General features: G+C 46.1%; 1 protein-coding gene across 1 annotated transcript in view; it reads right to left on the bottom strand.

The window, feature by feature from the left end:
- LOC143438196 (cilia- and flagella-associated protein 337-like) overlaps positions 1 to 14455 on the bottom strand; it is a 61230-nt gene that overhangs the window by 39037 nt on the left and 7738 nt on the right. Inside the window, exons 2-4 of the mRNA XM_076923852.1 lie at positions 10337 to 10405; positions 8310 to 8415; positions 632 to 783 (exon numbers count right to left, since the gene is read on the bottom strand). Coding sequence (XP_076779967.1) covers positions 632 to 783; positions 8310 to 8375 — 218 coding nt within the window. The 5' untranslated portion in view covers positions 8376 to 8415; positions 10337 to 10405. The remainder of the gene's footprint in view (positions 1 to 631; positions 784 to 8309; positions 8416 to 10336; positions 10406 to 14455) is intronic.

Below are 14455 nucleotides of genomic sequence, written 5' to 3' on the forward strand. Positions count from 1 at the left end.
CTTGAGTTTAGGAGACCTCAAAGTCTACCCCACTTCCTCCAACAAGGCCACATCTACTCCAACAAGGCTACACCTACTCCAACAAGGCCACACCTCCTAATAGTGCCTTCCTGTGTGAGCCAACCACTCAAACATGTGATTTTATGGAGGGGCCAAACCTGTTTAAACCTTGACGGGGGGTCTGAGGCATGGGGAATGGCAGAGGCAACAAGGCTGTGGGAATGCCAGGCTCCCAGGTCTCCTTCTGGTTAGTTTCTGCCTTTGGATTTGGACTCTGATCCAGATCCACATATATATGATGATATATTGGATCCAGATATACATACATACATACATATATACATATATACATACATACATACATACATACACACATATATGATTAAGGCTGGTGGTGAGTGGGACAGGCATGAAAGGAAGTCACTTCTGGATAGTACAGGTTACTCTGGTGTCACTAGAGGAGGTGTTGGAAGAGTCTCCTCAAACATAAGCTGAAGGCTAGAGGCCCAGGGCCGCAGTTTCAGAGCCCGCGACCTGAGCATTGAGTAGAATATTGAACACACCACCGGAACTCTCTAGAACCCTCTAGAACATTGCACACACAAAGCCCGGGTGACAGACTGTCCCTTACCTCACTTTCAGGTGAAGGAAAGCCAGGGTACTCGTGGCCACACACAGGGCTCTAGGTCCGAGGAGATAGAGACAGGCTGTGAGTTCTCCCTTGATGGCACTGGCTTTGGAAGAGACTGTACAGCAGCAGGCATGGGTCTCCAGATCCCAGATCTGTGGGGAAATGGGGGAAAGTAATAGGTTTTAGTTCTTCTTCTTTATTTAGATAGGATCTCCCTGTGTAGCCCAGGCTGGCTGCAGACTCTAAATCTTATGTGAAAGGTGACCAAGGAGAGGGAACAATTGTGACCACGAGTCTCTAGGCTCTATCCTTCTCACAAAGAAACAACCAGTTATCCCATTCTCCATGGACCCAGCTTTCATAGCTTGGATCTGATTGTGGGACCTTAATAATCAAACCTGCTTCCAGTTTTTAATACAAGACCACCAACCCTATCACCAGGCAGACACTTGGAAGTCACGTGGAATGGATTCCTGTGTGGCTGTTGTTTGAGGACATGTCAGTGCAGAAAGTCTGTCTGCCTCCTTTGAAATCCAAGTGGTCCCACCTGGGTAGCCTAAAGTCTCTTCCCCTCAGTACTGTCTGTAATATAGAGACACATACCCACAAGCACTCAGACAAACGCATATGTATACATGCACACACACACATATGTACACAGAGACACATATGTGAACACGCATGCACAGAGCAAATGCACACATCTAAACTCCGCTTGGCCTGGACGTGGCAGTTCTATTCCTCCTGGAGGAGGCTTACGTTTCCCTCTGATGGTGTTTCATAGAGAATTTTAGAAAATTGATTAAAAGGCAATGCTTGGAGAAGTGGTTCGAATATAACAGTGATTCAACATGATTACAATAATATTGCTGTCAATCACCTGCTAGGCTTGTAAATCATGCCGTGGCTCTGGCATTCTGTTAGGAGACTGAGCTGGTGACGGCTGCAGTGTATGAGGAAAGCAGCTGGAGCCAGAGGTGAGGGGTTGGTGGTGGTGGGAGGGGGGTTGTTGGAGGTATAGGTGGTGCATGCCTGTAATTCCAGAACTTGGGAGGCAGAGTTCAAGGCCAGCCTGGTCTACAGAGTGAGTACCAAGACAGCCAGGGCTACGCAGAGAAACCCTGTCTCAAAACAACAACAACAACCCCAAAACCAAAGTAAGTAATAAAATAAAGGTGAGAATATCAGGCTGGGCCAAGCACAAAATGGGGACATCCATGACCATCAGAGAGACAGTGGCTGCCCTTCCAAGCAATACGCACCTGCCATTGTGCCAGCTACCTTGAGTCCTGCTTTCCTTCACTTTTTGTTGTAGGTGAATCGCTACCTTCCCTTCAAATGGTGAATAACCCCAGTTCCTCAGGATGAGACTCAATTTAGAAATGGGGTTGTTGAGATTAAGTAGTGAAGATGAATGCAGCCCTCAGGGAGCAGGCTAGACTCAAATCCAACACAGTGAGGAGAGTTAGAGAGAGAGGGACAGTGGGAAGATGGCTTATGATGATGGTAGGCGGAGATCAGGGCAGTGCATCTCCAACCAAAGAATACGAGGATTGCCAGAAGACTGCTGCAAGGCAGGCCTGGCGCCTGGGTCCACCCCACTTTCACAGCCCTCCAACGGCCCCTCCAACGGACACTCTGAGCTTCTAGCCTTGGGACGATAAGCCAGTACATTTCTGTTATTTAACCCATTCCGTCTCTGGCACTTTGTTATAGCAGCCCACGTGAATCAGCTTTCTGTCACTGTTATGGACACTTCCAAAACTAGAGAGAGGAAAGGTCTATTTTGACTCACAGTTACAGGGAATCCAATATAAAGTCTTGGTGGCCTTGCTGCCTTTGGGCAAGCAACACCTCATGGCAGAGGCATGAGAGGGGGAAGGGCACACAGAACTGCTCACCCTATGGCCAAGTAGCAAGGAGGGGGACAAGATCTCACTGTCCCTCTCCATACCATACTCCCAACAACCTGAAGAGCCACTAGACCCCACTTTGCAGAGGTTCCTCTACTTCCTGATAGTTCTGTGCGTGTGACAAAGCCTCTAATACTCAAGATCATTGAACCGAACGATAGCACAGCCTTGCGAACTATTGCTCTCTTAGGCCAGCTCTGGGAGGTAGGTGTTATCCATGGACTCCAAATGAAGCTCTGAATTTACAGGCTAAGACATAGACAAGTCAGGAAACGCTCACAAGAGTGAGCTTGCAACCCTGGGCAGGGCTCTCTGTCTTCTTGACCCAGATGCCAAGTGCCGCCTGTCTGAAGACTCTGCCCCTTGACCTACACTCTAATCTTGAATTTTCAGTCTGCTTAGTTAACACTTGTTCTCCGAGCTGCTAGCAAACTGGCTTGGAAATGTCCAGCTATCCCTGTATCTGTGTGGATCTGTGCCTGCTATAAAGTTGCCATAACCAACCAATATTGAATCCCCGTGGAAAGGGCAGACTCAAGGACGGACGGCTTGCTCAAGGACAGCCCTCTCCTTTCTCTGGTATCAATCCATTGGAGTACACTCATTCTATTGCATGGAAAGGTAACCCTCACAGCTATTATCAGCCCCCCTGCCATGGGTACTGATGTCTTCTCACTTCCTAATATGAGGTGCTGTGATTTGAGTTTCTATGGCAAACTTAATCCCCAAATTCATATGTTAATGGTATCTAAAGGTAGACAATTGGGATTTGATAAAGTCATGAGGATAGGCCTCCCATGATGGAGTTAGTGACTCCATAAGAAAGGAAAGACAGGGGTACAAGTACGGCTTAGTGGTGGATTGTTTGCCTAGTGTGGTGGTTTGAATAGGAATGGCCCCATAGACTCACTTGTTTGAATGCTTGGCCCATAGGAAGTGACACTATCAGGAGGCGTGGCCTTGTTAGAGGAAGTGTGTCACTGTGGGGATGGGCTTTGAAGTCTCCTGTGCTCAAGCTACTCCCAGTATGGTACGCAGTCTTCTGCTGCTGCCTGTAGATCATGATGTAGAACTTTCAGCTCTTTACCCAGCACCATGTCTGCCTGTGTGCTGCCATGTTTCCCACTATGATGATAATGGACTGAACCTCTGAAACTCTAAACCAGCCCCAAATTAATATATTTTTCTTTATGAGAGTTGTTATGGTCATATTGTCTCTTTACAGCACAAAAACCCTAACTAAGACACCTAGCATGTGCAAGACCATGGGCTCCACCCTGGGCAACCAAAACTGTATTGAAAAACAAAGAGGAAGAGAGAGCTAAGCTAGCGCATTTGCCCTGCCTGAGCATGTGATCACATGTCATGACACAGCAAGGAGACCCCGATTAGATGCCAGTGTCATGCTTTTGGACTTCCTAGCCTTAGGACCACGAACTAAGCAAACCTGATCTCTTTTGTAAATTGGTTTGTCTCAAGTATTTTGTTATAGCGTCAAGGAATGGACTAATACATAAGGTTTCTGGGAGGAAACACAGGAGATTTTAGAGTCTGGAAAAAGCCATTTCAGGTGGGATGGGTTGGTGCCTAAGACCCACAAAGGAAGGGTAGGCAGACATTTGTTACATAGAAGTTTAGACTGGGTTATCAAATTGACAAATTCCCCAACTAAAAATAGCTTCTGCAAACACAGAGGGCATGAAGTAGGAGCTCATCAGGTCAACATCTACCGAGGACCAGAAGTGAGAAGCTTGAGCAGAGAGGCCCATTTTTGAACCCAGCAGCTCACCAGTTTATTTCTGACTTTATTTCTGTGTTCATCAAGCCTGCTCTGGTGCTTAACCTATTGAATTGCACCCATGTCTCTTGGGCTGAAATCAGCCCCATCCAATTAAACCACTGTGCAGTGAGCCCGGTACACATGCACAACTCCCCGACAAGGTGGGTCTTTCTCCCCTCTTGGGAAGACGTAAACCACTAAAGAGCTAAGTTAGTTTAGAAGGACTGAGTCGCGGCAGTGGTGGCACATGCCTTTAATCCCAGCACTTGGGAGGCAGAGGCAGGCGGATTTCTGAGTTCGAGGCCAGCCTGGTCTACAGAGTGAGTTCCAGGACAGCCAGAGCTACACAGAGAAACCCTGTCTCGAAAAATCAAAAAAAAAAAAAAAAAAAAAAGAAGGACTGAGTCATTCACCCCAAGTCACCTGGCTTGTTGTGGCCTCCAGAGCTCTCTGTCATCTTCTTCCTAATCCACAAGTCCTCATCCGTTTACAGAGTCCTTGCTGGGGAGAGGGTATCCACCTGGGGCATGTGGCACTTGCCATTCACCCATCATGGCTGTGAATTTTGCTCAGACTGTGAGAAGAGGAGGCTGGGGTTGGAGCAGGCAGTGGCACTGGTACCCTCTTCCTTTTGGCATTGGATGAAGAGGATGGAGCCCCTAACTGGAGAGACATCAGTCTCTGAGTGGGAGCCCTCACTCACAGGACCATGGTGCTGGGTTAAAGCGGGCAAAAGCAAACCCATTTTCTTAACCTAGAGAAATCACGGAGTGTGCCCAAGAGAGGTACCCAGGTTACGCTAGCTAGTACGCTGTGCTGCCTGTGCTGCCTGTGCTGCCTGTGCTGCCTGTGCTGCCTGTGCTGTCTTCCTTAGACGAAATAACTTTCCCTGAATTCTAATTCTGGTTGGCAAATGATAGCCCCACGTGTGGCTTGCAGCATTGCATTTATAGAGAATCCTAAACGAAAAAGGCGATCCGAATCCATCACTCTACTCTCCGTTAGAGACTGCCAGGAGCCAGCAGCCGCCTGCAATGTTTGTGTGTCCCTGTGATTTGGAAGAGTAAAATATTTGGGCTGAAAAATAATTCAAAGAATGAAGACTCCCTGCTCAGGCAGGCTAGACACTGAGGGCCTTGGCTCCCGGTTCATTAGCTGTTGTTTGATAGGACTAGTACAGTCTGAGATAACGTACACACCATATTTCTGAGATGGGGTTTTCAATATATATTAAATACACATCGGGAAGCGATTCAATATGCCTGAATCATCACAGGCTAGATGCTAATCTTGTAATCACAAGTTGAGATGGGAAGAAAACGGAGAAGAGATGGGGAAAGAAAATAGGACGGAAGGCATGTCCCCACATACAGAATTATGATTATCGGAGAGCCGCGAGATTCAAAGGGGAAAAAAAACCTCATTAAAAACTTGGAGCCCTCTACGTGGTGGCTTTGGATGAAGCCTTTAGATGAATTTGATTTTCAAAATAAATCAAACTGTGGAGTTCATAAATCTCATCATTTTAATCAAGTTTGCCCGGAGGACTGAAGTGCTTGCGTTTGGGCCCCAGTTATATTGCTGGCTGTACGCTCCATACCTGGTTGTATAGATTCACTTCCAACCTCACTTGCGGGGCGGGTCCCAAGTTTACTGTGGCTGGAGCCATCTTGGACCCACACAGAGGAAGCTTCGGCACATCCCAGGCTCGGCACAGGGTCTTTGGCACCCTTTCCTCCTCTGCTCGCTCTTACTCTTGTCTGTCATCTTACCCAGTCCAGAGTTTAAGATTCTATCTAAATGCTAATAAAGCCCAATTTTATACCACCAGCCGCTGCCACCCCATGCTCCGCCCCCTCAAATCCTAGTTGACTCTGCCCAACGCATCAGCAGCTGTGCTTCTGGTCTTACACCGCTCATTTGCCGTATTCTCCATCTCCGATTTAGAAACCTTGGTGTCACCCTTGATTCGTTTCTTGCCTTAAAAATGGCTTTATTGAAATATAACACATGTATCGCAAAATCCACATTTTTTAACATGTTCGATTCAGAGGGCTTCAGCAGGCCCTGGAGTTATGCTACCACTATCAGGGCATCCCGTCTGCTCCTTCAGAAACCCCGTGCCCATTGTTAGCCATTCTGTATTCTGTCTACACTTCCGTCCCTGGTTAAAACACTTTCTGTCGCTTGGTGTCTTCTAAGTGTTTCATACAAATGGAACAAGCAAGCCAATGTGTGTCTTTCACCTAACATCATGGCCCTAAGGTCCACCCGTGTTAGTATGCACATGGATGCCTCATTCTTTTGCCCCCACACACTACATTTTTATTTTATTTTTACTATTTACAAGGTGCTGGACATTTGAGTTGCACCTACCCTCTAACTGTGGTAAACGACCCTGTTATACACATCGACAAGCACATTTTTTGAGAAATTCATGCTTTTAGTTTTCTTGAGCCCGGAAACCCCGGGTCATATATTAATTATTTACCACTTGAGAGCTGATAAAATTATTTTTGAAAAAAAAAATGGCATTTTTTTGTATCAATATATAGATGTTGTCATTTCTTTTCATTTTTATCAGCATCTGCTAATCTTCCCCGGCCCTGCCCCCATCCTCATGAAGGTGAAGTTGTATTTTATTGTGGTTTGGGTTTTAATTTCCCTGTGACTGTGGTGTTGAGCACTGTATACCATGATTGGCCATCTTTGAGGAAGTGTCTACTCAAATCTGCCTCGTGTTTCAATTGGTTGTCATGGTTTTTATTACTAAGCACTGAAAGTTATAGTCTCGATGCAAGTTCCTTATCAAACATATGGTTTGGAATATCCCCTGCTATAAGTTGTCTACTTCTTTTATTAATGAGCTGTGCTCCACGAAGCACAGATGTTTATAATTTTGACAAAGCCTCATTTATTTTCTTTTGTTTCCCAAACTTTTGATGTCATTTCTTAGAAACTAATGCCTACCCCAAGGTCATGAAGCACTCTCTCTCTCTCTCTCTCTCTCTCTCACTCTCTTTCTTCTTTCATTTTTTTTAGACAGGCTTTCTTACCTCCTACTATTTTATTCCGAGTTCCTACCCTATGGCCACTAACAGCCCAGTAACTTAGGCCGATGAATTGCCCAGTCTAGTCAGTTCCTCTGAAGCAAGTGTAATGATGAGAAGGGAGCCAGTCAGACTGCTTTTTGCATAAAGAACAGTGCACTACAGAGGTCCTAGGATAAGCAAGCATTGGACAGGAACAGGATGTTCAGTATATGGAGGAAGCAAAGCCAAACTGTGATGTCATTGCCTGTATCTAGGTCAGAAAGGCTTAGGTTCTGAGGCTCACGAGTAACATTTCAGGAAGGCTCATGTCCAGCACCTATTACAAATAAAAGCTAGCCACTGTTGGCAGTGGGCAGAATTCTTAGCTCCATTTCTCTGTGTCCCAGATACATGGGGAAATGGTTGGGACAAGGACTATCTGTACAGTGTGCAGGCAAGAACCCACACACTGGAAGGGCTACACACCACGCCAAGAACCAGCATGGAGAGTTCCAAAGCAGTCACCTGCTTGTGCACATGTATACAGATAGAGACTCAAACATACATCCACAAGCACACAGGCAAACACATACATATACAAACACTCACACATATACATACACACACACACATACATATACACGAATACACACAGGCACATATGCAGACACATACATACGTACATACATACATACATACATACACACTCTCCTAAAGAAAATGCACACATCTAAATCCCTCATGAGACAACTGCCTCCTACCCCCATCACCAAAGATGAAGATGGGCAAATTGCTTGGGAGGCTAAGACAGGAGGATTGTGGGTAGTTCCAGGTCATTCTGGGCTACAGTGGGAGATCACGTTGCAAATATAAATAAATATAAATAAATTAATGTAACTAATAGACAAAGCACACCTAAAGGATGTATGTATCAAAACATGAGAGGGGCAGACCTTGACTGTGTTGTCAGCAGACATGGAAAACACTTTGTTTTCTTCAGAAGCTACGTGTACGTACATCACAGGAGCCGTGTGGCCTCTCAGCACACCTGTTGGCTTTCTAGAAAGAGAAAAGAACAAAGGAACACAAAGCCATTCTGTCTGCTATTCCTATTTTAAAAATGCAAAACTCAGCTTGGCCTGGATGTGGCAGTTCTATTCAGCCTGGAAGAGGCTTATACTTCCCTCTGATAGTACACAAGTATAGATTTCGTGTAATAAAAGGACTGAGGCAAAATAATAAGCAGTTTCAGTGACAGAGCCCAGGGTGAAAGGAAGCCTGGGGCTCTGCTTCTCCAGCTGTTAACAATAGCTGTGTAAAAGAAATAGGTGAGGAACAGCCGAGGGGCGGGCATCCATTCCGTGACCCCTGGGTACTTTCTACAGGCTTGAGTGAACAGCATTAAAATCTGCTCTTTGCAATATAAGTCTATTTTAAAGTGCCCTTGCAGGGGCTGGGTATTCTGGAAGGTATTCATAGTTGGTGGGGGTGGGGGTAGGGGTGGGAGAGAGGCGAGCAGAGGGAGAGCCTGGTTGAAGCTGACTGAGGGAGCACATACCTGCTTTTAACCATAATAGAACCAGGCAGAAAACTGCCTTCCATTTGAGTCTTTTCTATTATTTATTTTCTTTATTACTCTAGAGGGTGAGTATCCCGTCAGAACTGTATATGGGGAAACTGAGTCTGTTGCAGTTGGTCAGGAGAACCTCCTGGTTAGAAAGTCATAGCAGTACAACCAGATTCAAGGCCAGACCTGCCGTGCCTCATGGTCCTGGCTATCACCTGTACCATGGGTAAACACAGGATCACCTGTCCCTGCAGACAGGAACCTGGGCATAGCCCATGTGATTTGTGCTCACCAGAACAGAAAGATCAGCTTCCTACTCCCTAGTCCCCACCTGTTCACAGCACTTCTGCCTGTGGGGTTCTGATTCTGCCATTGTTTCTCTGGGCTCCAGACTCTTCATTGGTAAGTGGACCTGACACAGGGGCCAGAGATGGGTTACAGGCGTGATGACACAGAAGGTCTCAGTATATAACCACAAAGGTAGATCAGAGGAGATGGCTTAGTGGATAAAGTCCTTGCTGTGATTGCATGAGGAATGGGGTTCATATCCCAGAACCCATGGAGATGTAGGATGAGAGAGGCAGCTTGCTTGTAATCCTAGCACTTAGAAGACAGAGACCAAGGATCCTGCAGCAAGCTGGCTAGCTAAACTCCTGGTAACAGCAAACTCTGGGTTCAACGGAGAGACTCTGCCTCAAGGAATAAGGCAGAGAGTGACTGAAGATGATGCTGGTCTACTTTCTGTTGCTGTGGTAAACATGGCAACCAAAAGCAACTTGGGGAGGGCGAGGGTTTACTTCAGCTTACAACTCCCGGGTGACAGTCTATCACGGGTGGAGGCTTTTTCTCACTTGAGGTTCCATTTTACCCAGATGACTCTAGTTTATGTCAAGCTGACAAAAGCCTAACTCACCACGATTCTCAGGGTCAGTTTCAGGAAGCCACACACACATGCACAAGCACTCGCATAGACATGCCAACACACACACATACACACGTGTACATGCCACACACATACGCACAGAATAAAGTGGATAAAAAATAAACTATTTCTGGGCACTTGCTCAGAAGGGCCTACTGTATAAAGCGCATGCTTGGCCCAAGAGGCCAGGAAGAGGGAGTTGAATTCCCTAGGCCTGGAATTATAGATGATTTTGAGCAACTCTGTGGGTGCTGGGAACAGAACTTGGGTCTTCTGAACGAGTAGCGAGTACCCCTAACCATTGACTTGTCTCTCCAGCAGCCCCTAAAGTGAACTTTTAGAGGCTACAAATGGAAATGTCCCAGGCTCTGTGTGTGAGAGATTAATTTGGGCATAGGCTTTTAAATGATTCTTGTAGGGAATTTCCAGTCACAGTTTCATTTACTTTATGACAGCAACAGTACTCTTGGGAGGAGAGAGAGACAACTTACCCAGGCAGGTAAGGATTCCAGACCCTGATGATTCGATCCAGCCCACCTGTCACCAGCAGGTTCTTCCTCCTGCAGAAGGAGAACACCTTGACTCCCTTGTGGACACAGAACACAGTGCGATTATATTCAGTTTGCCTTTTGGGCAGAGCAAGGGATGCTGAGCTGCTTCTTATCTTGACACTCTTCCCAACGCTTCTTATCTCATTTAGCTTTTCCTTGACATCTGTTGGTCCCACAGTGAACCCTAAAAATATTCACAGGAAAACAAGACACAGTCTCTTAATGCAATCCCTCAGTTCCCCCGACAGGCTGCCGTTTTTATTAAGATCCCAGACTCTTCCTCAGTAATGATGCCGGTATTTTCTTTCATCCCCTGGGGTTAAATTCCAGACAGACTGAAAATAAAAGTGACATGATCAGGAAAAAGGCCCTTTTCGCTTTTCTAAAAAGGGACCTGAGACACCTGGGAGGGCAGATGCAGCAGAAAGGCTACATGCCACCTAGGCTCTGTCACCCATTGGCCTGGTACCCCAACAGTGCTTTTGTTTGAGTCTTTAAGAAACTCAGTGATTCAAGCGCATGAATCTCCATCTTATAGTGAGAAAGCACAGACACTTGAACATCCAGAAAACATCAGAACTGTCCTGGAGAGATGGCCCGGTGGTTAAGAGCACTGGCTGTTCTTGCAGAGGACCTGAGTTTGATGGTGGTTCACAACTATTCTCTATGTCCATTTTCAGGGGATCTGTTGCCCTCTCTGGCCTTCACAGGATATGACATGCGCACACTCGTGCACACACACACACACACACACACACACAGAGAGAGAGAGAGAGAGAGAGAGAGAGAGAGAGAGAGAGAGAGAGACAGAAAGAATACTCATATACACAAAAGAATACTTACATACATAAAAATCATTTTAAAATTACAAATAAAATTGCAGAAGGAGACACTGAACCCAGGACTGTCTGAAATGACCCTGAAGTATACTGAACACCAGACAATTGTTTTCCTACATTTATTTGGAGAGATATGTTCAGCTGAAGGATTGACTGACTTATGAATCCTGTCAACAACCTGATCCAATGGTTGCATCAATGTCTTCCTGTGGGTTTCCAGCTGGGGTCTGACCTGGGAATGAAGGAAGAGGATCCTCAATACACTCAGCAGGGCTGCTGATCCCGGTGGCTTCTCCAGGACACTCACCTCCACTGTGTTCCAAGTGGCTTAGGAGAGCCTGGGAGAAGGAAGGCTGAAGAAAAATCATCTCTCCATGCTCCATTCATTGTTTGTGACTCCACTGGGTTAGGGTTAGAGTTGTTTGTGTGTTATGCCTGGTGCTACGAGTTACAAGGTCAATGAATGAAAAACAGAAACAAAAAGGAAGGGAAAGAAAGGAAAGGAAAAAAAGAAAAGAAAAGGAAGGGAAGGGAAAAAAGAAAAGGGGAGGGGAGGGGAGGGGAGGGAAAGGGAGGGAGGGAAGGGAGGGGAGGGAAGGGAGGGAGGGAAAGAGCTGCTTCTAGGTATGGTGGAGGAGAATGTTTATTATTATTATGTGGGAAAGCATAGCCAGAGGCAGACACATCTGGGAGAGTCCAGAGTGGTCATGACTGTGAATCATGTAGGAAGAGAGGAAGGAGAAGGGAGAGAAGGGAGTCATGTACTGCAGCCAGGAAGCCAAAACCACAAAGGGAACAAAAGGCAGAGAGAGGCAGGTAGCCAATGAGTCTGGAGTTTTTAGGAAAGAGCCTCTGAGGAAAGGGTAGCCAGGCCCATGGGCCGGAGAGTTCAGGGAAGGGGGTGGGGATACGGCAGCCATGGCCTGTAACAGGTAGAGGTGTTCATAGAGCCTGGAGGTTCATTGATATGTTAAATAGACACTTCAGCCACTTGTCCTATGTTTGAAACTTAACAGTCAACACCTTCTCAAGAATCAGGAAGAAGAATGTGCCATTCTGTAAAGCTCCATCTAATGCAGGCTCCATCCTCAAAGGCTGCTCCCCTCAGGAGACTGTGTCCAGGTACAACTCTGCCATAGGCTTTCTGATTCCTAGAGAGAACACGAAGTCTCTATTTGCGGTGCGAACCTGTAGTTTTCAACGTTGCCACTATTCTGTGGTCTGCCTCTTGGCACCTCTGGTGTGGGGAAACATCTCAGCGATGGAGTTCAGAGATGTGTCTATAGAAACGTAGAAAGGGCATCCATCCATCCATGCTAACCATCTGTTCCGTGAGTCCTGCTAGGGAATGCGGATATTGCTGAGCAACTTTATATGGATGGCCTCCATGTTATACACAGTGGCCATCTTTGGTGACTATCTGGACAGAGAACTGAAATGAGAACGCTGTTTGTCTCTCCCCAACAGTTCTCACTGCACTGGGTAGAGAAACTGACTAGCCACTCTAGCCCTGCCTTGCCTCCCTCACTGATAAGACAGCAGAACTAGCCAGAGCCATCAAAATGAACATTTTAGTGTCGGAGAGAGACATGATGCATCTGCCTCAAACAGCAACTCGACACGGCGCTCACCCTCCTTGTTTTTGAACAGAGTTCGGAAACTTCTGAGCAGGTGTGTTACTCTATTTGGATCCTATTTTATTTTCCAAGTAAAAAGAGAGTCAAGCCAGTTCATTTGCATGAACTCTAGGACTCCCTACCAATAGAGCCAGACAAGGATACCCGTTTAAGTGGTTGTCATGGAAACCAGAGAGCATAGCTCTTCTCCAAAGTCTGAGAGAAGGATGGTGAGAAGTTTAAGTGATTTCCATGGAAACCGAGAACAGATTCAGTGCTGGTTCAGATCCCCAGTGCATTAGCTAGCAGGCAAGTCTTCAGGATGGAGATGCTGGAAGCGCTGAGTGCCTGATTCTTAGCATCAGGTCCACCCAGGTCCCACTTCCAAGCCAGATTCACACACATTAGCCCGTGGGGCCAGCAGCCAGGTGACCATACTCCCACGGAGCTTAGCCCCTGCCTTCTCTGACTCAAGATGTATTTTGAGGCTCCCCTTACTTATCCTGCCCAGTGTTTCCCCCTTGCTCTCCACTACTTTCTTCACCAGAGTGAGTACCCCACAGATCTGGGGTCACAAAATGGGACCCTGGTCCTTTTTTAAGGAGACAAGATACTTTAAAGCATCTAGCCCTGATTTCCCTGCAGCCTCAATCAAGATGTTTCCCTTTGCATATTCATTAATGACAAAAATGAAGCTAGACATTCTTGCCTTAAATAACCAGCAGTACCGGAAGTGTTTCTAACAGCCTGACAGTGGATGGCGGTGCTCAGCAGGCAGCTGTTTTTGTCGGTTGTATGTCCCCCTTTCACAAGGTAAGTCTGCCTGGGAGTGAGTAGCTGACCATAAGACAAGCTTTAAAGCCCCCGAGTATGTGAAGGAGGGAGGGGCCTCCAGGCTCTGTCTCTTTACCTCAAATGGGGCAATGGGGCGTCTTAGGAATGGAAGGATTACCTCTGTGATGAGGTACTACTGAGGACTGAAGGCTAGTGCCAGGCATATACACAGACATGCACACACAAACACAAACTCATATAGACACACACAGGCACATACATACACACACAGACACACATAGACACACATACATAGACAGACACACACAAAGGCACACATACATACATACTCAGAAACACACATACATGCACATACATATGTCCACCTACCCACATACACACATACATACATACATACATACATACACAGACACACAAATATACACACATACATACATCTACATACATATAGGCACACACACATACATACATGCATACATACATACATAGACACACAAATACACACACATACATATACCTACACATACACAAGTATACATACACATGCATACATACATACATAGACACACAAATACACATACATACATATACCTACACATACACAGGTACACACACACACACATATATACATAGACACACAAATACACACACATATCTATACTTGCACACACAGGTGCACACACACATACATATATACATACAAACATACACAGACACACAAATACATACACAGACACATACATACATACATAAACACACATAGGCACTTTCACACAGACACAGAGAGAGAGAGACACACACACACATAC

The sequence above is a fragment of the Arvicanthis niloticus genome, chromosome 24 (genome assembly GCF_011762505.2).
Source record: "Arvicanthis niloticus isolate mArvNil1 chromosome 24, mArvNil1.pat.X, whole genome shotgun sequence".
NCBI lineage: Eukaryota > Metazoa > Chordata > Mammalia > Rodentia > Muridae > Arvicanthis > Arvicanthis niloticus.